Source organism: Lytechinus pictus, chromosome 7 (genome assembly GCF_037042905.1).
Source record: "Lytechinus pictus isolate F3 Inbred chromosome 7, Lp3.0, whole genome shotgun sequence".
In the NCBI taxonomy this organism is placed as follows: domain Eukaryota; kingdom Metazoa; phylum Echinodermata; class Echinoidea; order Temnopleuroida; family Toxopneustidae; genus Lytechinus; species Lytechinus pictus.
Window position 1 is genome coordinate 30,525,777 of NC_087251.1, and position 23,673 is coordinate 30,549,449.

General features: G+C 35.9%; 1 protein-coding gene across 2 annotated transcripts in view; it reads right to left on the reverse strand.

Annotated features, from left to right (window-relative positions):
• Positions 1 to 5,941: 5,941 nt before the first annotated feature.
• LOC129265285 (leucine-rich PPR motif-containing protein, mitochondrial-like) overlaps positions 5,942 to 23,673 on the reverse strand; it is a 38,208-nt gene continuing 20,476 nt past the window's right edge. Inside the window, exons 24-38 of one of the 2 annotated variants that reach the window (XR_010294168.1) lie at positions 22,002 to 22,108; positions 21,362 to 21,521; positions 20,478 to 20,635; positions 19,666 to 19,722; positions 19,081 to 19,217; positions 18,296 to 18,381; positions 17,619 to 17,811; positions 16,601 to 16,728; positions 14,119 to 14,231; positions 12,440 to 12,517; positions 11,691 to 11,781; positions 10,771 to 10,913; positions 7,064 to 10,027; positions 6,773 to 6,984; positions 5,942 to 6,435 (exon numbers count right to left, since the gene is read on the reverse strand). Coding sequence is in view for 1 of the 2 variants with exons in the window: in XM_064102440.1 (XP_063958510.1) it covers positions 9,941 to 10,027; positions 10,771 to 10,913; positions 11,691 to 11,781; positions 12,440 to 12,517; positions 14,119 to 14,231; positions 16,601 to 16,728; positions 17,619 to 17,811; positions 18,296 to 18,381; positions 19,081 to 19,217; positions 19,666 to 19,722; positions 20,478 to 20,635; positions 21,362 to 21,521; positions 22,002 to 22,108 (1,538 nt within the window). In the remaining variant the exon portion in view is untranslated. Of the gene's footprint in view, positions 10,028 to 10,770; positions 10,914 to 11,690; positions 11,782 to 12,439; positions 12,518 to 14,118; positions 14,232 to 16,600; positions 16,729 to 17,618; positions 17,812 to 18,295; positions 18,382 to 19,080; positions 19,218 to 19,665; positions 19,723 to 20,477; positions 20,636 to 21,361; positions 21,522 to 22,001; positions 22,109 to 23,673 lie in introns of both variants that reach the window. The other variant, XM_064102440.1, reaches the window with a different exon arrangement.

Consider the following 23,673-nt stretch of genomic DNA (forward strand, 5'->3'; position numbering starts at 1 on the left):
CGCTAGCGCAGAGGCGATGATCGGACAGCGCTCTGCGGCCGCTTTTCACCAAAATTGCGGCTCATTGGAGAAGAACAATGCGACCAACGGAAAATATGCGAAGCCTTGGAGCGGATTTATTTCTTCTTTTTCTCGATAAGAAGAAAATGCTATGCTTTGGAGCGGCTTTCTTTTCGACTCCTACCGTTGATAAAAAAAATATGCGAAAAGTCCACGTATTCTTATTTGTTAATCAACACGCTCGCGCAATAACACCTCCAATATAACTCTAGGGCCTACTTCAATGGAAGTTAATTCTCCTGGTAAACAAATTGATTCGACCCTATCAGCGTTTTATTTTAGGAAACGTTGCGTAGTAAGATGTTTGTTAATCACTTTATCAGTGTCTATATGAAGTATAGCGAACCAAGGGGTTACCTATTGGTTTCAAGGATAATAATCATGAATTCTATGATAATTTAATAGTTCTATCGTCTATCTCTTTGCCGGGATCTCTTTATGGGATAAATAACATATCATTCCTCTTTTGGGTTCATTTACATTCGGAAATATGTCGACATCATGATTTATGAAGTATACGCTTATAGTAATCCCGCCCCACCCCCATTACTCCCCCCAATATGATTTTGATAAACTCATTCGTGATATAGTTAAATGAACTCAAATTAAGGGATGCTCAAGGCTGAAGATATTAATATTTTGATAAATAGAGTAAAATTCACAAAGCAAAATGCTGAAAATAACAAAGTTATTGACTGTTAAAGATTTGCATTATTCCGGTGAAAGAGTTCTAGGCATGTCTTCATATATATTCATTAGGTGGGCTGATGATGTCATATCCCCACTTGTTCTTTTGTATTTTATTATATGAAATTAGTTTAATTACCAGTTTTTCTACCAAGAACTAAAACAAAGGGATCGACAACTGACTAAGTTCATTAGTTATAAATTGCTGCAACATATTTCATCATCAGGGAGACACATCATTTACACATGCATGAAAAAAATGAAACCATTATGATTTCATGTGATAACAAAATATTGCTAAACTTAAGAATTCAATAACTTCGTTATTTTTTATCCGATTTTGATGAACTGTTTAGCATTTTGCTCTGTGAATTTGACTCTATATATTTATATATAAATATTCTTAGCTCGGAGCATTACTTTAAAGGGGAAGTTCACCCTAAAGAAAAGTTTGTTGTAAATATAGCAAAAAAAACAGAATTAAAAATATTTGTAAAAGATTAAGAAAGCTATTAGAATTTTAAGTTTTGGATTTGTGACGTCATAAACGAGCAGGTGCCCCGTGTGTTATGTAATATAGAATCCATGAATTTCATTTTTTTTAATGGTTCCTGATGACTTATTTTGTTTTCTTTTCGTGATCGGGTGTGAAATGATTTGTCTATTGATAAACAATAGTTACAGTCAAAAAACCACTTCCAATTTTCAGAGAAAATGACATTTCCTTGATTTTTACCATTCGCTATGTAGGAATGCTGATCGCATATGACGTCACAAACCAAATAATTAAAATTCCAATAACTTTCTTATTCTTTGATGGATTCATCTCAAACCTTCGGCACATAATTCTTATTATTTTTCTGCTATTTTTACAGTAAACTTTTTGTCCGGGTGAACTTCCCCTTTAAAGGAAGTGATAAGATTTTTGTTATGTTATCACAATGACCACTGTTAATATCTAATAACAGTGTTATTAGATAAGTCATGTTGTTATGTGTGAGGATGTGCAGAAATTGAAAATATGAATAGGGTTGGGGGTAAAACCAATGACAGTTTCATTTCACAAATATATTTATAACTGTGAGAGCAAGTATAGTACGACAGGAACGCACATCAATTCATGGTACTTGCCGGAAACGTTGATTTTGATCCTTTCATAAATATTATACAAATGACTGGTTTTTTTCTTCTTCTTCTTAAAAGTGTATGTAATTCAACTATTGGTAATACATAATCGACCTAATATGAAACATGTAAAAACATAAATTTGTAAATAATTATGAAAGAATAAAAATCAACATTTCCGGCAAGTATCATACTAGCAGTAATTTGATGTTGAAAATTAAATTCATGCATGGATAATCAAGATGAGCGTGATGAACACAAATGGTAACGACTCTTTGAGAAACGTTTGTCAGCAACCGCGTAGCCAGGATTTCATTTTGGAGGGGGCGGTAAATGCACGCGAAGCGTGCCAACACTTACAGAGCGCGCGAAGCGCGCTCCCTTCCCTAGGGGGTGGGTTCAGGGAGGGGGAGTTTCCCCCTCCCGCGCGAAGCTTTCGGTGTTTCTTAAATTAAAATGAAAAGGAGCCGTCTCTCTTGTCTCTAGTACCTATATCAGCTCCAATTCAGTTGACTATATTTTGATTTTGAACATTGTTTTAAAAGTGATTGTGAACGCACAAAAAGGGATAAAATTGAGGAAATTAAAATAATATTTACCTCGCGCGAAAGCTAAAGCGTTTTATCAATTTTTTTCTAAAGAAAAGGGTCCCGAGATAAGGGTATTCTCTAAGTTATACTGAATGCTTCCCTTAGAAAGATCAGATTTTATTACAAACAATTTAGCGGCAGTGCATATCTTTAACTCGCAAAACAAAAAGGGTATATGCCGGGAGGAAGATATTTCTCCCCGTGCAGAGCAATGAAACTCTGAAATTTCAAAGGGCGGACGTTTCATCAAATGCAGATATCTCTACCCCATCAGCACTAATTCAATTGATTTTCTAAGATTATTGAACTTCATTACAAGAAAAATAATGCGCAAAAAGTTGAAACTTCTGTGATTTATTGAAATTATATAAAAAAGGATAATGTATAATTTCTTTGATTTATCCTGAAGCGCTTAATTTTGAATGATAAAGAAACTTAAGTGTCATTCAAAATTTCAAACTGAGGGCGCAAAACAGGAAAGGAGATGAATGTGCAGGGAAATTTTTATAGAATTTGATTTAAAAAATATTGTACTTTTTTTATTTAATACGACACGAATTTTATACCTTCCTCTTTTGAAATTAGGAACCTGTTTGCCCCCAAATTATGGTTGTTTAGTAATGAGCTGAAAAGCGGGAGAAGTTGCCTATATGGAGGTGACGGCAGAAATTAATATATACAGATTTTACCCGCCCGGAGTCGACCCGACCAGAAGTTGCGCGATCAATTTGAAAAAAAAAGATAACTTCATATACTTCGGCCTAACCTTACTCTTATTCCATGCCCTAATGTATACATCTAACTTTAACTGGCAAGAAACACATAGCTGAGGTCGAAAAACAGGGTTAGAGGAAGGGTTAGGGAAACAAAGGAGAACTGCAGTATTGTCATTTAACCGCGCGCAGCGCGGAAGCAAAATTTATATATATAAATTTAGAGCAAGAGTGAAGGAGTTTCTCTTTTGAGAAAAAATAAAGAATAAAAAGAAAAACCCACAAAGCTACCTTTCTTCCCTTCCCCCCTTCGCTTTTCCTTTTCTCCTCTCTTTTTTCTCTTCTTTTTTTTTTCTTTTTGGGGACGTTTTGGGGGGGGGGGCGACCGCCCCCACCGCCCCCCCTGGCTACGCGCCTGTTTGTCAGTAAAGGACAAGTCCACCACAGCAGAAAGTTCATTTGTATAAAAAGAGAAAAATCCAACAAGCATAACGCTGCATATTTCATCAAAATCGGATGAAAAATAAGAAAGTTATGACATTTTCCAGTTTCGCTCAGGCTTATTTTTCACAAAACAGTTATATGCACATCCTGGTCGGTATATGCAAATGAGGGGACTGAAGACATCACTCCCCGCATCACTCACTCACTCACTCACTAATTATTTCTTTTGTATTTTATTATATGAAAAATGAAATATCCTAATTTTCTCCTCATTGTCCTGTGAAACAAAGTTTAATTTCTCCCTGAACATGTGGAATTACCAGTGTTTTACATTTTTTAGTTCAGTCAAGTTAGGCCTTATGGTCAAATCTGCAAAAAAAAAATCTGCGAAATTTCAACATGTCATATACATCCGATTTGAATGATTTTTTTTAGCGTTATGCTTGTCTGATTTTTCTCTATTCATTCAAATCAATATTTTTCTGGGGTGGACCTGACCTTTAATATGTATTTGTGTATAAATTATATCCCACTCATAGATGTAGCTAGGCCCATCTGTAAAATCCAACGAAGACTCTGAACATTGCTACTTGGAACTGAGAAATGATAAATGAAGTAGAACATGTATGATATTGAGGTGAAGTGACGAGCCTTATCTCCTTATCTTCAGTATTCGTAATAGATTTATTACGGTTCATCAAACTTTTTCTTTAGTAGGCATGATAAACATAACTGAAGAGCTCATTTATCAACGTCAAGCATTGTTTCATTTATTTACCATACTATCTACTTGGGGTAAGAAAAAGTTTTGTGAACCAAAATAGATACATAGATACATCTATTCCAAATACTGAGGGGGTTAGTCAAATTTGATATAAGGAAAGACTTTTCCAATATAAGGGTTATTTGATGCCTAAACATGGGTCAAGTGGCTTCTTGGGGGGGGGGGCAAGTGCCGCTGGCAAAAAACGGGGAAAAGGAGAAAAAGAAGGAGAAAGGAAGAGAAACTTAGTGGGAAAGAGAAATTATTGTTCATTATAATGTGATGTCATATTATAATCATGTTATATTACATATAAGAAACATTTTTTTTTCATAACTTTATGAAACAATTTGCTCAGGGCCTATGTCTTCATTGTTCCTGGTGCTCGCATTGCCTGTTTAACGATATATATAATCGTGTTGTACTATAACCTCCCGTTTTCAAGTCAATACACACCAAATATATTTCCTCGCACTTCGAGTTATTGTTTTATGACATTTGCTCTTTTTCATGACTACTTAAAGTGATTGCCCCATTTTAAGGTCTTAACATAAAACATTTCCTGTCCATGCTTACGTTCGCATTAGTGGGTTGGTGAGATATGTCTGCTCTTCATGAATTCCTAAAATCAGTCCTTAAAAATAATCTGAATATCAAAAATTTTCAGCTCGTGCTTGCATCATTTGGTTAGTGAAATACGTATGGTCTTAGTGAATTCATACAAACAAGCCTTAGAATGCCCCTCTTCAGGTCTGAATATCAAAAATTTTCAGCTCGCGCTCGCATTATTTGATCAGTGAGATACATATCCGTTTAATGTCAGTATACCTGGCAATTGAGCGCGCTCACTAAGTGACTCAAATTTTTTGCTGGTACCCCCCCCCCCCCCCTCCATACCGTGACCCACGGTAAGCCACTGCATGGGTCTGATTCAGGCCCCTTCCCCTCCCCAGCCCTCTACCTCAGCCATTACCACCCAAATTCGGTCAAACTATGCCATAAATTACAGCAATACATTCTCAGATATGTATCTTACCTAATTTTAACATACTCATGTTAAATCGTGCACATGTGATTGCTGGTTTTTTTTTTTTTTTACCACGTAACTCCTCCACAATCCACAAGTATTTCTAATTTACTTGCTTATTCAGGAAATGTTCACGTGTGCAATTTGAAAAGCCTTTGATTGACTTTTACCGTCCGCATCCACTTTGTGCTTCAGTTTAATTCGCAAAAAATGCTAAAATTTACTCTTCAGATGGTGCGTTTTCTGTGAAGGGGGGGGGGGCGGGGGTTGCATTGCCCTTTTTTAAGCTGTAGTTGTGAAGATGTTACAGTGCAAAACCAGCTATTGTATTTCAACTGTCAAAATTATTCTAAGGTAAAGGAGAAAACATTTTAACTGAAGGTACAGAGAACAATGCTTCTTGAATGTCCACTTGAACAGAAATCATTTTTGCTTGTACAATATCCTTCTACACACATTACATATTTATGACATATGTGTATTATACTGTACATAAGAATGAGAAAAACACTAAACACACAAAGCAACAAAATTAAGTGATTAAAGTCTCATCTTTCGATTAATTTTTATTTGTCAAAACATGACAATAAATGCTATACAGATGGACTGCACAATACATTTACGGATAAAGATATCATATAAATGCTATCAATGACTTGTTATATTTCATATTCATACATTTAGTTCAGTGACACTGAACTGGAACATGAGTTCAGAGGTTGCAGTAGGGGCACCTTTCATGGAGTGCATGGTCACCATGGAGCAGTTTTCACCAATGAGGAGAAAATAGTATTTGGTGATCATCCAGAGGGGATACAGGGTATAAAAAGTAAATACACAACAACAAAAAATCGTCCAAAATTGTTTTCTACCGACCCCTGATTCCCATAGGAATTAGTACACAGAGGACGCAGTTTCAGTTGGGAAGGGGTTAAGAAGAAAATGAAAACCCACTAATTAAACAACCATAAAGACCGAATATAAATACTTGCACAGAGGCAACGGTAAATAAATAGGCAATACATGCTGGGTTCATTGAATAACACAATTCCTTGTCTCCATATCAAGTGTACATTAACATTAGATTTATTAATTTGTATATCATAGATCAAATTGATAATTACTCTAATCAATTAATAGGTGCCAATGAAATGCATTTTGCAATGTATACATGAGCTTCCATTGGAGATGGTCATAAAATTGATAAACTTTTGTGGAATAGTGTACAAGTCTGACACAGCAGATCCATGGTCCTATCAGGATATACCACTTTGCATTATACCACATCATGTAGAGAATCGTCAGATGAAACATTCATTGTACCATAACAACATAGCAAAAAGAAATGGAAAAGGTACAGCACAACAGGCTGTAACAATCCTCAAATTGGCAAAAAATCCCATCAAGCTGGGATATATATATAAAAAAAAGTGGAGGAATAGAATTTCTGTAGAGTAGAGGTATAGATCTTAAGCCCTTTAGACCACAGAACTCTGTCATCAATTGCCTGAGGTCTAGTAGTAAAGGTGTTGGGTCGGAGTGAATTCTTATTTTCCATTTCTCTGAGTGAATGATCTTCTTGGCTGATAATTTATTTCACCTATGAATTAAAACCAGCAGCATATACTCTGTTGAAAAAAGGATGTAATAAAACAGAAGTTGGACAATACTAAGCAAGAAATTTGACTTGGTATTCACTTGCAGGTGCAGTGGATTTTAATGGCAGCTTGCAACCACTTTGGGTACACTGCACAAAGCCCTGGAGCTCATAGACAATATATATAATCATGTGCTGTAAAGCATACACATTTATGTATACAGGTTGTGAGGAACAAGCCTCCATTGGTAATAAAACACAGCTGAATCGGTTGATTTACAGTATTTGCTATCAGGTCTTGAATCTTAATGGTTTCAAATTCCACATGATACTAGACCATCAATATGTGACAGGCCAATTCAACATTCAGAGTAAAGAAAATATGGTGAAACAATGTCACAATGGATTTTATAAAGTCCATTTCTTTGTTTTCTACTGTTATGTAGACATGGGATAACAAGGTAATGTCCCGGTTCCAGAAGGATTTATACCAAAGAGATTCCAATGTAATCATACTGAATAGAGGAGGCATCACAAAGGGGAGGGGGGAGGTGACTGTCTTCTCCTTGTGATTTTATTATGACATTACTTCTTGAGTCTTGCCCCCTCCCTGCTAAAAAAATCAAATAAATAAAAATAAGAATACCTTGGCATAATCCCTGTATTTATACTCTTTGCATTACAGGAGACAAATGCATAGAATTGATAGATTTCATAGAAATACAACAAGTGGACCCATCAATGTACTCGAATACACAACCTGCAAGAATATAAACGATGAGACACTTCCTATCATTATATATATCATTATCATTATATATCATTATAACCCACCCTCATGAATTATGAATCAGTGATTATATATTCATTTATTACTGAATGAGAAGTATGTTTTGAGGTATGGCATGAAACAAAGTTTCAAGGTGGTATCATGAAAACATATATAAATGTGGGCTTTTAATTGTTACCAGCTTTCTTACTCTTTGAGTAAGACAACTTCAAAGAGATATTCTAGCAAGGTTTAATCATCACTCAACCCAACTATGAGAATCATTTAAGATTCTAATGATTCAATGTGTAACAGAATAACAATTACTATTAATGATGTAAATGTTCCAATCTATACTTAGAAATTGTTAAATAAATACAAATAATGCAATCCCTTATTCCATGCCTGTTAATTGCGTAGGTTATAATTGATGATGATGCTTATTTGATGCAATATAGACATTTGAACACAAGGATCTGAATTCATTTTCAGCTTCCCAAACAGAGAAACACCAAGCATTCTTATCACAAATATGCCCAGTTCAGTACACATCTAACAAATGAATGAATTCCAAATTGAACGAATTCCATTAGTGTTATAAGTAAATGATGAAGTGCTAAGTCTCATTATACTAAGGATTTCTGACCTTAAACTGACCAATACCTGACCATTCACTTTATCATGAAATAGGAGTTCACTAATTCACTTTGTAGACCTAGACTCCATAGGATTTAATGCATGAATGGGATCACATTATCCATTGATTCAACACAGCAATGAAGGAGTACACAATTGATAAATGGTGCCCCAACGTATTGAATTGCCTATGTAAGCAATAATATTTGTCTGTTGAAATCAAGAAGAGTATTGATATATATAACTGTCCTCTGATTCATCATCCCAAAAGTAACATTTGGTCCTCGGAATAGAATATTTATAGATAGATGGCGCTATATAAATGCCTGTTATTGTTATCATTATTATCATTAAGCCTAAGGTGATTGATCACATTATTTGTGAGACAAATATGAAAAATGTTTGCAAAAAACACATGAACTGCATTAGAATTAAATACACTTAGGTAACTCTGCAAAAAGAAGAAATGCATCTTGTATATCAGTACTGCATCTAATGCCACAGTGGAAACTTTGTATAAAGATATCGCATATACAGATATTTTTGATATTCCACAGAGTACAAACTATCTACATCATAATTTATTTCAACCTAATATATCAGAGTTGTGTAGTTTGGTGGTCTACCAAAACTCACCGTAATTACTTTTCGGGTATTTTATGTTGAATAGGCATGACTCCAAGTTTTCTTAACAATTTTCTATAAAAACAGATGGAGCAAGTAGCCAATGCATAGGCAATCGCATGTTGTTTCAATTCTAGTCAACCCTCCAGATGTGCATTTTGGGTGCGACACTTGAGCATTTTGGATGCAGCAATGCATCATGTAGATAGGCCTTGAAATGCACCTTCTTTCTAAGAGAAGGATATAGCAAGGAACGGTGAGCTCATTGAGGTGTATATCATAGTTTATGGCTATACTTGTGATGTCACAATAGGAAACAGTTGTTAAGCTCTTATTCTGTGCAATTTATAAAATAGAGGGATTTGAACCATAAATTTGTCCACTATAAATGCAAAGTGCCTAACCATTTATAAAACAAATAATGCACAGGTTAGGTTTGTAGTGTTAAAGGTGATGAGAGTATTGCAGGTATTCACAATGATTAGGCATTGGCACTTTGCACTGTTGTTCCATTGTAAATATCCCTGTGTGCACTGCATCATGACTGAGAAAATCTCACCTGTGAATTTTTTGTGTAACAAACAATCACATGGAACTCTTCAGCATGAATAGAATCACCATGGGTACAAAAGACAAGTTCAACATCCTAAGTACTGCACTGTCAAATCAAAGTACAATAAATAAATCTCAAAATACAACTCTTGATGTATAAAACATACAAAATCATAAAAACAATCTATAAATCTCTTTCTACTTCAACTACCCCTGGCATTTGGTAGAATCAACCACTAGTCGCTGAACAGGTGCCCCGTAGCTGACCCTCTGTCTCCTGTCACGCTCCATCCTCATGTTCTTCTTTTTGATCCAGATAGAATATAGAGTTCATTTTTAAATTAATTTTAACATCAGCTCTCATCCTCTACGATTTTGATCTCAGGTAGGTTGTCTTTTCCTTCCAGTCTCAGCTTCTCTCGGTAAAATGAGATGGGATTCTGGTTCAGGGGGAAGGGGGAAGGGATGAAAGAAGTAATTCAAGACAACTGTTAGTTCATCTTCATTCTAAAATGAACAGTCAAATGGATCATCACTTTCCCCAAGGTCAAGGAGTTCATCACAACATTACACTAATAAGATTGAATTTGAAGTACTGCCAAATCTGAACGCATGGAAATAGTGATAAATCATTATGGGTGGAGAAAACAGAATCTGTGACCCTGATTACATTATTTCCTTGACACTATCATAGACCTTTTACCATCAAAATAGTACAGTTTTTAGTGGTTGAAATTGCTCTCTTCTTTAAACACCAAGTCTAGAAATGTTTAAAGAACACTGAGGCAGTTGGCTGTTAACTCACTTGCCTATTACACAAGGGAGTCACGAGTAAACAAAGCTTTAAAAAATCGTAACTTCAATGACTACTTGCCATTGGCGAAAATCAAGCTGCAAATTCATTTTTTTACTGTTGGCACTAGATTGCAGGTTTTCTGCACTTGTCTTGATTCTTAATCATAATTTAAAGAGTCAGAAAATTATGTCAGAAACTAATTTCATACAGCAGAACCAAAAACACTCAAGGACTGTTTCACAAAGATTTTTGTCAGTGATTTTCGCCGACACATGTTACAAGTTACTGGAAATACTTGCGTCTGATTGGCTGAGAGCAAAGTGATCAATGAAAATCCCTGACAAAGCTGTACATGAAACACTCCCTGGGAGTTTATTTGTCACTCACTGGTGGTTCATCAAATGGGATTGGTTGACCAGTCTTGGTTAGTAATAAAGCTAGTCTCTTGAGCATGAAGTCACTCATGTGTAAGCCTTCTTCTTCCATCTTCTGTTTCACCATCAAACCACCCTGGTAGTTGTTCTGGTTGTCTGTAAGATAGCACAGAAAAAAAATCAATCAAAGCATTTCTTTGATGACCAATTCACAGCATTGAAAGATGCCATCATTGAGTAATAAGACTATACTTGCAGCAGAAGTACTACAATAGAAATGAAGTCACTGGGAGCTCTTATGTTTAGTGTTGACCTTCGGTGTTGGTGTTCGTTGAATTTCTACATCAATACAGCATTAGACTTAAGTGAAGCTGGTCATGGGACAAATCATAGTTACTGAGCTATCATTAATGTGATTTGGATCATTTGTGTGAACTCATATGAGGCATTCAAGCTAGAAACAACAATCTAAATTTTGCTTCTATCACCAACAACTAACTTGATATCCTTTAATATAGCCAGGATCTATCTAAAAAAAATAAAACTCCAGCTTCAATCAGTATACATCAATAAACCAGTTGTGAGAATGATATTGAAGAATATAAACATGGTATATTGTGGAGCATTCTTTGAAATTTCACTAATTTGTCCCAAGTCAGAATTATGCTAAACATATATCGACATGTAAAAGAAAATACAGACAATCACAGAATGTCATATGAGGATTCAACTTACCTCAATACATGTGTCTGCATCAAAAGTTTAATTAAACATGACTTTTCACAACATTAACCTCATTTTTTCCTTCTAAACTCATTGATGACTGAGCACACATTTATGCAGGTCTGGGATTTTTTGGAAATTGCATAATCAGCCTGTAAATGTTCAACCAAATGATTTTCTCTAAAAGCTGATTTATTAAGTAAACCTTACCATGTGCTTTGAGTAAATAGAAGTAGATCTTTGATCTATCAAGATAATCCTGGTCTTTGGTGATTTCCAAGACTTGTTCAATCTTCTCCTCCTGGAAAACAAAATCATTACAGCATGATCACATCTGTGAATTATCACAATGTTCTTTTGTATTAAGATATTACATTTGACATCCTGATCTGACCAAATATCATCTACAACTCTACATGCATAAGATTTAACCTTGATTTGAGAATAAAATTGCATCTGTACATTTGATTGATATGAATATAAAACATTCAGTCAGAGGCACTCAGCCATGATTGATTCTTTAAAACAAAATTCTACCCTATTCTCTTTAGTATACAAGAGAAAAGGGACACATTCCAATGTTGCATGATAGGAAAAACATACTATATCACAAAACAGCTCAAACTTTCAGAAACTCTGACATTGAATCACGCCACTGTCACATCTACATGTATACATCAACCAATATCAAACTTAATTTACCCAAAAGATTTTCCTAAATTGTGAATATAAGCAAGCCTCATGTGTAAAATCAAGCAATTTAAGAAGAAATTTACATGTTATGGAGAAACAAGCTATTTACATGTAAGTATGAGAGTAATGAGACCATAAAAAAACGTTTGTAATTCGTAAGTACTTCAGAATTCATAATTCCATATAAATCTCAGTAGTTGGATGCGACTCTAAACTTTTTTAATCAGAGGACATATCTTGAACGATCTTGATAATGACTGACTTACCACATCACTGTCTGATCCTACCATCTCTATGGCATATCCTATTAAACCTGATGACTTCTCCCTGATCACATCATATCTCTGAAAGATAAAAAGAAAGAAAATAAATCCCATAAATAAAACTTCTGAGTGTCTTCTGAATTTTTATTCTGATCTTTTATTTTTTTATTTCTAATTACTTTTACCTTTGATTGTTCATGAAACATTTTGTTGTGGATTTTGATGTTGTGCATATTACCATGACCATATTTGTATCTTTTTTAAAAATGTTAATTGTGTACAATTCAGCCAGTGGCTGCGAGATACAATTTGAAATAAACCATGAATACTACTACTACTAATAATAATGATGATGATAATAATAACATACATGTAGGAATCACATTAAGAGAAATATTATTATCAATACTTACTGCAACATGGTTCAGGTGTTTTGGGGAGTGTAGGGACAGTGATTTTCCGTTTTAAAAAATTGCCTTTTCCGTTTCAGAAAATCTCAATTTCCGTTTCAGCATGTCAGAAACGGAAATTATGTTTCCCCATAGACTTTGTGTACATAAATAAAGGGGATTTCCGTTTACACATTGAATAGCAATATCACACCCGCGCTGGTCAAAATTTGTATCTGCCACTGTACCAGCAACGCAATAGAATCCGTTCTTATCGGATCTATGCGGGTACACAAAATATTTTGACAAACATATTTAACATAAATACATCCTCACCTTTCGAATTAATAGCATTATTTTTACGGTTAAATGAAATTTCATTGATAATTCGGGTTTTTGGACATTGTTTCCAGCAGTCAACGAGTTTCGCCTATCCGCCATTTTGGATTTCAAGACCCCGATATCGTGCTGTTACATCTTCGAACGTAGAGGGCAGTAACACACGACCGTGTTGTTGAAATGAAGCGTGTGCATGTGAATGTTTTCGATAAGCCCAATACAACCCCGACCGGGCCGGCGCCAGGTATGGGCGGCGAGTGGTTTGATCGAGTGCAGTCACGATGTGTGAATTGACATGATTGTAGCGAAGTGAGATCGTGTTTTCTGGGGTTTTGTGGCCATTTAATATTGATATTCTGTTGAGATTTTGAGTAATTTCTATTGCTGTTCTGTGTATTTTGAGGAAAATATGTTTTCTGTGATTTTCCGTTTGAAATGCCACTTTCCGTTTCAAAATGCCCTTTTCCGTGATTTCCGTCCGTTTTCCGCGATCGCGGAAAATCACTGTCCCTAGGAGTGGTTTCTTAAGATTTGAATGGAGAATTGTTCTAAAACTAATTTTGAGAGTGGTTTCTTAAGATTTGAAAGGAAAATTGCTTCTAAGACTAAGCATTTATCAATATCAACTAAAAGATGTTAAAACATACCTCCATACCACTTGTACCACTTTGTCTTACATTTGCACACTATGTCAAATAATTTTTTTTTCATAAACAGTTCATCTAATCATACGGACTAAGTGGTATCATACCAAGTAGATACTAGACAAAATGGAGAGAGCATAATTGGAAATTGGACAATGTGGTAAATGGGCTAAATGGCAGTTAGACCAAATGGTTAGTAGATGAACTGCTGGTTGTAGACAAACTAGGATTAGACCAAATGGAAAAAAGCCGAAGTGGGTGTGGACCAAGTGGCAATTTACAGATGCAAGTAGCAAGCCAAGCTAGTTACCTGAATGACATCTCTGGCTCCGTCTGTCTTGCCGTTGTCTAGATGAGAGTACAGAAGCTGCCATGCTGGTCCTTCTATATCTTTAGCTACTAATCTGTCCACCATTGCATACACTACAAAAAAGAGAGTAGCCAATACAGAAATATGAGAAAGAAAAACATTTAATGATGGGAAGGGAATATGTAGAAACAGCCACATGGAGAGAGAGAAATACCCTTCAAGTACGATGGAGAACTGAGGACCTAAACATACTGGACTATGTTTTGTTACTACAAGAGGAATTCCTTCATAAGATAGTCTGCAGAAAAAAAATAATATTCCCATTCATATAGCTCAAATTAGTGCTGTAGCCGAACCGCCGAACCGAACGGTAGTTCGCCGAACATGGCACTTCCGAACCGAACAGAACCGAACCGAACACTAAGACTTGGTTTGGAAGTTCGGAAAAAAAAAAAAAAAACGGCTTTCAGCTAACAAATTTATAAGTTTACACCGTTTCTAATCATTATATTTGCGCATTCTCTATTTGATCTTCTTTGCAATTGTATGTTGGAAGTATGCGCTTATTTTGCGGTTACTAGATTTTGTTTTCATTTTCATGTTGACATTGTGGTTTTTACGGCCCTGATTAAGAAAGGAGATCCGATGAATGATGTTGCGCGAGCTTGCGCTATAATCATTTTACTGGCTTTCATCATCTTTCGCTCTGTGGCCGAATCGCCGAAGCATGGTAAAGAAAACCAAAACTGTATGAGTGTTCATTGGTTAAATCTAATTATCTAAAATATTGTTGTTTTTAGGTGGCGAACAAGATTCTTGTTTGAAAATCTTCAAAGTATTTTGAATGAATGAGCTCAATAAACCGAAAGTGAAAGATGAAGTACCATTAATATTACGAATTACGATACGATGTGATTAAGATCGTAACTCGTGTATTGTTGCGGCGGAGAATAAAGATCTGATTGAGATGATTGACATTATTATTGAGGTGTCGGCTCGCTACTGTCTAGTTTTCATGATTTTAGAGAGAAGTAAGGAGTTTTGAAAACGAGAGATCCAGTGAAAGTGGGAAATAAAGTGAGTGACTGTTAGAGATGAAAAGGAGAGACGCAAAACAAATAATATAGAAATGAGATGAGGTGAAGTTATCTTTTTTATTATTAACAATCAGATGAAAATAAAAATCAAACACTCATGAATGATTACGGTATAGCATATAGCAAGATCCACTTCCCCTCGTTGACAAGTTGAATGAAGATAAAGCCATGCGGAAACATTCATCTCTTGGGGGAAAATGACCCCCAATCTTTACTTTTTTTCCCCTTTCTTATCAACTTCTCAAATTAACCATAAACAATTCGATGATCACTCTACTCCCCCTGTCCCATTACAGTCGTAAAACTTTGCATCCCACTTGGTCTGTATGTTCATGGTCGAATGAAATCTGACCAATGAAATCATAGAAATCTCGGGAATTGCTCTTCAATCAGTGAGCTGAGTTTCGCGAGCAGACAAAGCACGTGGCTGTATGTACCGATGCGACAATCAGCGACATGCGATTGGTGGTTTAGTTCACCCATCGAGCCAATTAGCGAAAGGCGCATTACATAAGCACACTTTCTTCGACACGCCCCTGGCCCTACTATGCCTACAGTTCAGTGCACTGGCGCTGGCCGCCTCGTATGTGATGCAATTGCCAATCACGTTTGGCCGGACTGTATATATAAATATTCATGAGCTCAGAGTCCCGCTACAAGGGGACTGCATGCGCTGGCCTAGCTGGTACGGGTACGAGTGCGATCGCGAGCGTAGTTAATTTGGCAAGTATCCAAAGTGTGGTCCAGGTATGGACGACTAGGAAGAGTCGCCATTTTAGAACTGTGAGTTACCCAATAAATCTGTCATCAGATAATCAAATTCGAGATAACAGTTGATTCGTTGAGCGCTATAACTTTCATAGTTTCATGTCAACAAGATAGAGATAAAATGGTTTGATGTGACAGAGGTACGCGCGAGCACATGCAGTCAATCAAGTACAAATTGTCTACCGGTACGCTACGTATACCTGAATGAACTATAGCGTTATCAGTACAGTCTATCATTACCGAACCCCGAACCGAACCAATGTTCGGCAAATTTCTGCCGAACCTTGCCGAACCGAACCGAACCCGAACATGGCGCCTGACTTGCAGCACTAGCTCAAATAATATATCCCCAAAATAATTTCCCATACTATACAAGTACAAATATTCAGCATTTTTTATCAAATGATGTTCAACAGTCCTCCTTCCCATTTTTTAAAGATGGATCAAAATGTCATTCTTAGATGCCTATTAAGAACACATATTGAGGTTAGAGGAGTACAACAAAAGGATTTATAATAAGAGCGTTGAAGAACATAGCATACATATTATTAAAAGTACTATTCCAAGTTTTACACATGATTATGTACTATGCTAAAGACAGATATTTATTATCTTACCCTCATCCAATGGCTGATCCTTCTGAAGAAGTTTACCAAAGAATGACCTCATACCAATCCGTCTTGACCTCTTAGGATCCTCCTCAAGCTCCTTCTCTATGTACGACACTGCACCTCCTACATCACCCCTACAAGGTCAAAGGTCAATAGTATCAAAGGTCAACTCATCTTCCAAAGGGCAATTCCATTAAGCATATACATGTAACCCCAAACTTGCTGTGTACATCTTGTTTTCTAAATTACTAGTTATGAGAGCATTCTTCGTGGGCTAGCAACTTCAGTCTTCTAGCACTATGTCTATTTCTATTGAACTATAACTATTAAAGGGTCATTTCAAACACTAATTATGCACAAGAATGTATGTTGCAATGCAATTAATTTCTTGCTGCTGTTAGTTTCGTAAAAAAAACCTTATTAATTGATCTCTCATACAAAATCTTATTTTTGGGAGAATATCTGCTTTGAAATAATGCAATGATAAATATGTCCATACACGACCCAGACCTGCCAACCTCTGGGAATTAAAAATTACATTCTGTGATAAAAAAATGTATTTTTCCCCCAAAAAAAACTGCGTTTCATAATGAAATGCGTGGCGCGCATTCTCATCGCGGCGCTCAAGCTACATGCAAGCTAAAATGTGCACTGCTCTTTCACATGAAAAAAAAAACATTGAAACATGTGTATATCTCACCATGGTTTTAACAAATTGATTGAGAAAAAAAAACAAGTTACCTGAAATAACATTGATCCAATAACCATATTTGTGTAAGTTTTTTATTATTCTTTTTACAAAATCGCATTTTTTACAGAAAAAAACGTACTGTCGTATTTTGGTTGCAAAAACATACTAAATACGCCAAAAAATGTACTGGTTGGCAGCTCTGATGACCTGTGCAGAATGATTTTTTCCCCCACATTATTTCACAATCAGCTTTTAAATAATTGGACAAATAAATATGCTTTCTTTTACAGATTTCATCAAATTCATTCTCAAACTTTACAATTGATAACTTACTTCACAATATAAGCCCCAAGGACCGATTTGCCGATAGGAAAGCGAGACTGCGTTCTCTCCTCATATTTTTCCTTCAAAGTTAGGAGTGTATCTAAGAGTCCATCTTGTTCATATCTCTCACACAGCATTCTGATTCCAGATGGCCTGGGGACCTCCCCTGAATCTAACGTCTGGTCTAGTAACCTTTCTGCATCTAAAATACACAACAGATATGGAATTATATTTGGCATCTCTACTGCATGAAAAGTATCAGCAATAACCACCGGCTACTTAAATCCCAGAATTTGATTGGCTTATAGCAAATTAGTTATAGAAATGTAGCATTAGTGACAGCATAGGTCTTTTTCCATAAAAAGACCAATTATGAAGAGTATACACTTTTAAAGTTTCAGTGAAAATAATCGGAAAATCATGTAAATTTCACTTTTTCTGGTAGTTGAATACTTCCAAATCATCATTCAATTTCATTTACAGCATGATACCAATAATCAAGATCAACCATGAAGCAATAGGCAATATGCATGCCGATTTTTTGTTGTGATCACACGATCGACAGCCAGACTTTCCAGCCTCCAAAATACCCCAATCTCATAAGGGGTTAACATGAACACAAATGAATGTAAACATTAATATTATTACAATAAAGGTACTACTTAGCATTCATCAACTTAACTTACTTTCTATATCTCCTTTCTTGATATACTCAATGAGAAGTTTGTTGGTGAGTATGATGGACATCTTAAAGTCACATGATTTCTCACCTCTACAAAGATAAATAAGAAAATAAAACATTTTATAATCCAGACACTGAATGGTAAAGTAAAAAAAAGTGGATTGCCTCTGGCAGTCTTGCCTGCATTTAATAGGCGATTCAATATTGCAGCAGAGCTCACTTTGAAAACAACTATTGAATAATTCACAAAAGAAAATATTCATATGATAATAAAATACTATTTTCATTGACCCTTAATGACCTTTGACCTTTGTCATGTGACCTGAAACTCAGTCAGGATCTTCAGTGATACACCATTACGCTTATATCCAGGTTTCAAGAATTAGATCTACAAACTTTCAAAGTTATGATGACATTTCAAAAACTGAACCTTGGTTGAGATTTTGATATTGATTCCCCCAACATGGTCTAAGTTAATTGACCCTAAATGACCTTTGACCTTGGTCATGTGACCTGAAACTCGGGTATAAAAAGTATTGAAAAAAATATCCTTAGCATTGAAGAGAAATGTCTTAATCATAATAAACGTCCTAACATGGCAGAAAGAACCATCCTTGCTATGAAAGAGAAATGTCTGAAGCATAATACAGGAGCATCATTAAGAGCGAAACATCTATACCAAGCATAAGAAATATCCTAATGTAAGAGAAAGTGTCTTTCGCTTAGGAAAATACATCCTAGGCAAAAGAGATAAATGTCTTTAGCATGAGAAAAAATAAAAGTACTTACAAATCTTTGACAGTGAGAGCATCATCAATACGACCCAACTTGAGCATCTCAAAAATGACCCTGTCAAAGACACCAGAACCAACATCCTTCCCACTCGCAAGAGTTTCCTTCAAAAGCTCCTCTGCTCCTTCAATATTCTATAAATTAACAAGATGATGGACAGTTTTAATGAAAAATATTTAATTTGTTAGTCATCAAGTCAAAGACATTCTTCCTAATTTATCAAGTTACTATTAAGGTGTGGCTAGTGAAAATAATGACGATTTCTTTTCTTGGAAAAACACTACAAACAATGAGTGATTATGCTATAGGGACATTTAATACTAAAGAAATGCAAATTGATAACAAAAGTTTTAAGACCTAACATATTAGGTCATAGATTAGTAAATCAAGATCAAACAAATCATTAACATCTTTTATTAAATGTCAATACACCCCCGCCCCCCCGCAAAAAAAAAGCATCAAAGAGCAAACAATAGGGATTAAAAAGATAAATCAAAATGTCTTATATCATGGAAAATTATCAATAAACATTACAAAAATGATGTGTGTTTGATGTTAGTAACAAAAAAAGCAAATGCTTACTCCTGCTTTCAAGATTCTATCTATCTTCTCAGTGGTGTTAAGTTCTTGATTGTCAAGCTGAAGACACAATTAATGGGGGAAAAAGTCAACAAAGTATATTTTACAATGTTTGATATATAACAAATCATAAAAAGAAAAGAAACCATGTGAATAAGTCATTAAGTAGAAGTAAATAACAATTATTGTGTTTCCTTTAAGTTTTATATAAAAGATGTAACATAATTTCCTTTCATGATAATTTGTAACTTATGATCAAGAATATTGTTTTTGTCTGAATCTGCAAAAAATATTGTGTAATTCAAACAATCAAATACAGAAAGTTAGTGAAATCGTTGACTCTCCCATTTACATATCAATATATTGTGCATAAAACTGTTTTGTGAAAAATAAGCAGAATTTTATGTCATATCACTTATATTTGACATCCAATTTTGAAAAAATTGTCATTGTTATGCATGTTTGATTTGTCTCTTTTTATATCAACCAATTGTTGGGGTAGACTGGACCTTTAACATAGAAAACGAAGTTGAAAAGCTGTCTTTGTTCATTTTTTCTCTATTTTCTTACTGAACTAAGAGTGAAATGAGAAACTCCACTTGACGCACAATCGCCTAAATCATTTTGAAAACATTAATATTTTCACATCTAGCTAAAGTTTTAAATCATGGATCAGCTTCGGAATAGTACACTTTTATCAAAATAACAATGCAAACAAAACTGAAAAAAAAATAGTCAACTGCAAAGTTTAAATTTCAATGTCCAACTATTCTAACAAAACAAAGTTTTGAACCCCAAGATGCAGAAGTGTATACCTGTTCAGCAGTGAGCTTTGGGACATCGAATGGTATAGGTCTGTCATATGATCGTAGTACATTGGCAAGATAACGCATTGTTCTGTCTCTAGGTACCACACCCTCCTCTTGCATAGTAGTCCATACTTCAAGACATTTATCAACATCATTATTACGAGCTTTGAAGGGAAGATACAACAGAAATGTGGATCAGAGAAATAATTAATTTGGTATGATAAAAACCCAATATTCCGACCAAAACAGCCTTTGTCTTGGTCATGATAAGAGAAACATTGTTGGAATTTTAATCCATTCATAATAAAATATTACTCTGACTGGGACCCCACGTCTGATCAAGGCTCATGAGAATTGAATTCACCACTACGCTCATGTGGAGCATTGTGGCCCAGTGGATTAGTCTTCTGACTTTGAAACAGAGGGTCGTGGGTTCGAAACCCAGCCATGGCGTAATTTCCTTCAGCAAGAAATTTATCCACAATTGTTGTGCACTCAACCCAGGTGAGGTGAATGGGTACCCGGTAGAAGGAAATTCCTTGAATGACTGAGCGCCTAGGCAGCCCAGCTAAAGCCGGCGTAATAATAATAGCAGGGCCTGCTGGGAGAACAGTTTCAGAACTGAAGTGGCTTTCCTGGATAAATATACCTATATCATTATCATTATTATAATTAGCACATTGAGCACTCTGAGGCATGGATATGAGCACTCTGCAGAGTGGATATGAACACTTTGCTGAGTGGATATGAAGTTGCATTATTAACTTTTTTTATCATCATTCTTAATGTAAACATAAGTCTTTGATGAGTAGCTGGTGAGCTGTGAGACAGAATAGCTTCACATTGCCCTTCGCACACATTGAGAACTTCTCACACACGAGAGGACTTACTGTGCAACTGAATAAGATAGAAGTACATCTGGTCCCTATCACAAGCATACAGGTCTTTGGTGATGGCTGTCAGTTGTTGCAGTGCCTCCATATTATTAGCTCCGATACAACGTTCAGCATACCATTGGATACGCTTGTTCTTTGCAATCATACCAGGGGTCTATTTTAGTTAAGATAAAGGGTAATAGAACACACAAGATAAATGTAAATATCCGCTTTCATCATTGTAATGATATGCAACATCATTATCATAATTTTTGTCGTCAGCACCATCTTTGATACGAGCAATAACGTACAGTTCACCATCATCAACATCACAACCACTGCAAACATTACGTGTTGGTTGTTAAAAAGAATACAAGATCATTCAACAGTGCCAATATAAAATGACCATTAACTTTCTTCTTTTTATCAGTTATCATTTGGATTATCTAAACTTATTGAGAAGATAAACTCCACAGCATATGCACCCTTCATCATCAAAAAGTTGAATATTTATTTATCTTCATGGAATCATTCTTATCATTCTCACCCAGTCCTATGAAAAAAAAAAAAAAATGATACAAGATGATTATTGCATCACACTGTATCACATGATATGTATGTTGTTCAGAAAACAATATTTGGATTTGGTGTTTACCTCAACTAGTTTCATTGCTTCTTTGTATTTTCCCGAAGTGCAGAATGCAAAGATGAGGTCATACAGCATGTTAATATCACCATGCTGCTGGCTTGCAAAGTCCATTGCTGTAGATATAAAGAGAGGTAATTGCTGAATTTTATTCATTAAAAAAAATGTATTATCATAAATCAGGCATGAGAATGAGTTTCTTGAAAAATATCTGAAAGGAAATTAAACCTACGGACGGGGTTCCAGGGGCAGCGCCCCTGGCGGGGTCCAGAGGTAGCGCCCTGGCGGGCGTTCAGGGGGCAGCGCCCCCTGAAGCTCCTGGGTTTTAGCATTTAAAGGGGGTATAGGAAGCCATTCTGGAGTACCAATTTGATAGAAAAAGGAACCCATTGACATTGTGGAGTACCAATTTGACAGAAAAAGGAAATAAAAATTTGACAAACTATACAATGCAATTTGTACTTTATGAACACTGTTTGTGTAAAGACCTATACACCACACCTATAGTAAAGTAAACCATATGCTGCTGACATTGAGAGACAATTATGGAACACAAGCATGTACAATGCAGTAGACTATTCTGGAAGCGACAGAAGTGTAAGACCTCCGTTGCCATACCTTAATCCTTATGCTGTCATTGCACCATAATCATAACTAAGCACCAAGCTTCACCGGGATTGTACAGCTTACGAAAACAATCCCCGGCCAAATGTTGATCAGAAGTGCCTTCCAAAATTATATGGTCACGCCACGACCAGTGCCATCTATTTTTGACGGATTTATCTATCTCTTTCGGGTCCGCTTCTCCCCCATTGCGATCAACGAACTTCGGTGTGGATGCCGCCATTTTGATACCACCACACGCTTTTCGCTCGCATCGTTCATGTCAGTCAATGGTATGGTGCAAGCGAAATAGTGCGCGGTGCAGTCTCGCGCTCCGTGCATGTTGCTGCTTGAGCTAGCGTAGCTAGCAATTGATCGATCAGTGCGTTCCCTGCCGGCGCGACCCGGTAAGGATTCAACCTCGCAGTGACTCGCTACCCCCCAGACCCTACCCCCCAAATATTCACAAATTCACATCGAACTCGGCGACCACAGATTTTGATGAAAAAAAATCGGAATTCCGATAAAAATCTGACAATTCTCATGCCTGATAAATACTCAAAGTGATATTGTCTGGATTCTATTACTCAGTACTGCATAATTATCACATGTTGCATCCAATATAGTCATCATTCTGATAATGTTAACATTGTTAGAATAATAATAATAATCACCATCATCATCACTATCACCCCCACTATCATCATAATTACTAATCAAAATCATCATCATTATATCATATCATCATAATTCTCACCATTATCATCATGACATATTTCCACCACCGTCACCACCAGCATTGCAAAATATCACCACAGTAACCATAACCACCACCATCATCATCATTATCACCATCATCCTCATCATCTTCATCATCACCATTACCCCCACTATCATCAAAATTACTAATCAAAATCATCATCACCAACATCATTATAACATATCATCATAATTCTCACCATTGTCATCATAACATATTTCCACCACCATCACCACCAGCATTGCAAAATATCACCACAGTAACCATAACCACCACCACCATCATCATCACCATCATCATCATCATCATCACCACCAC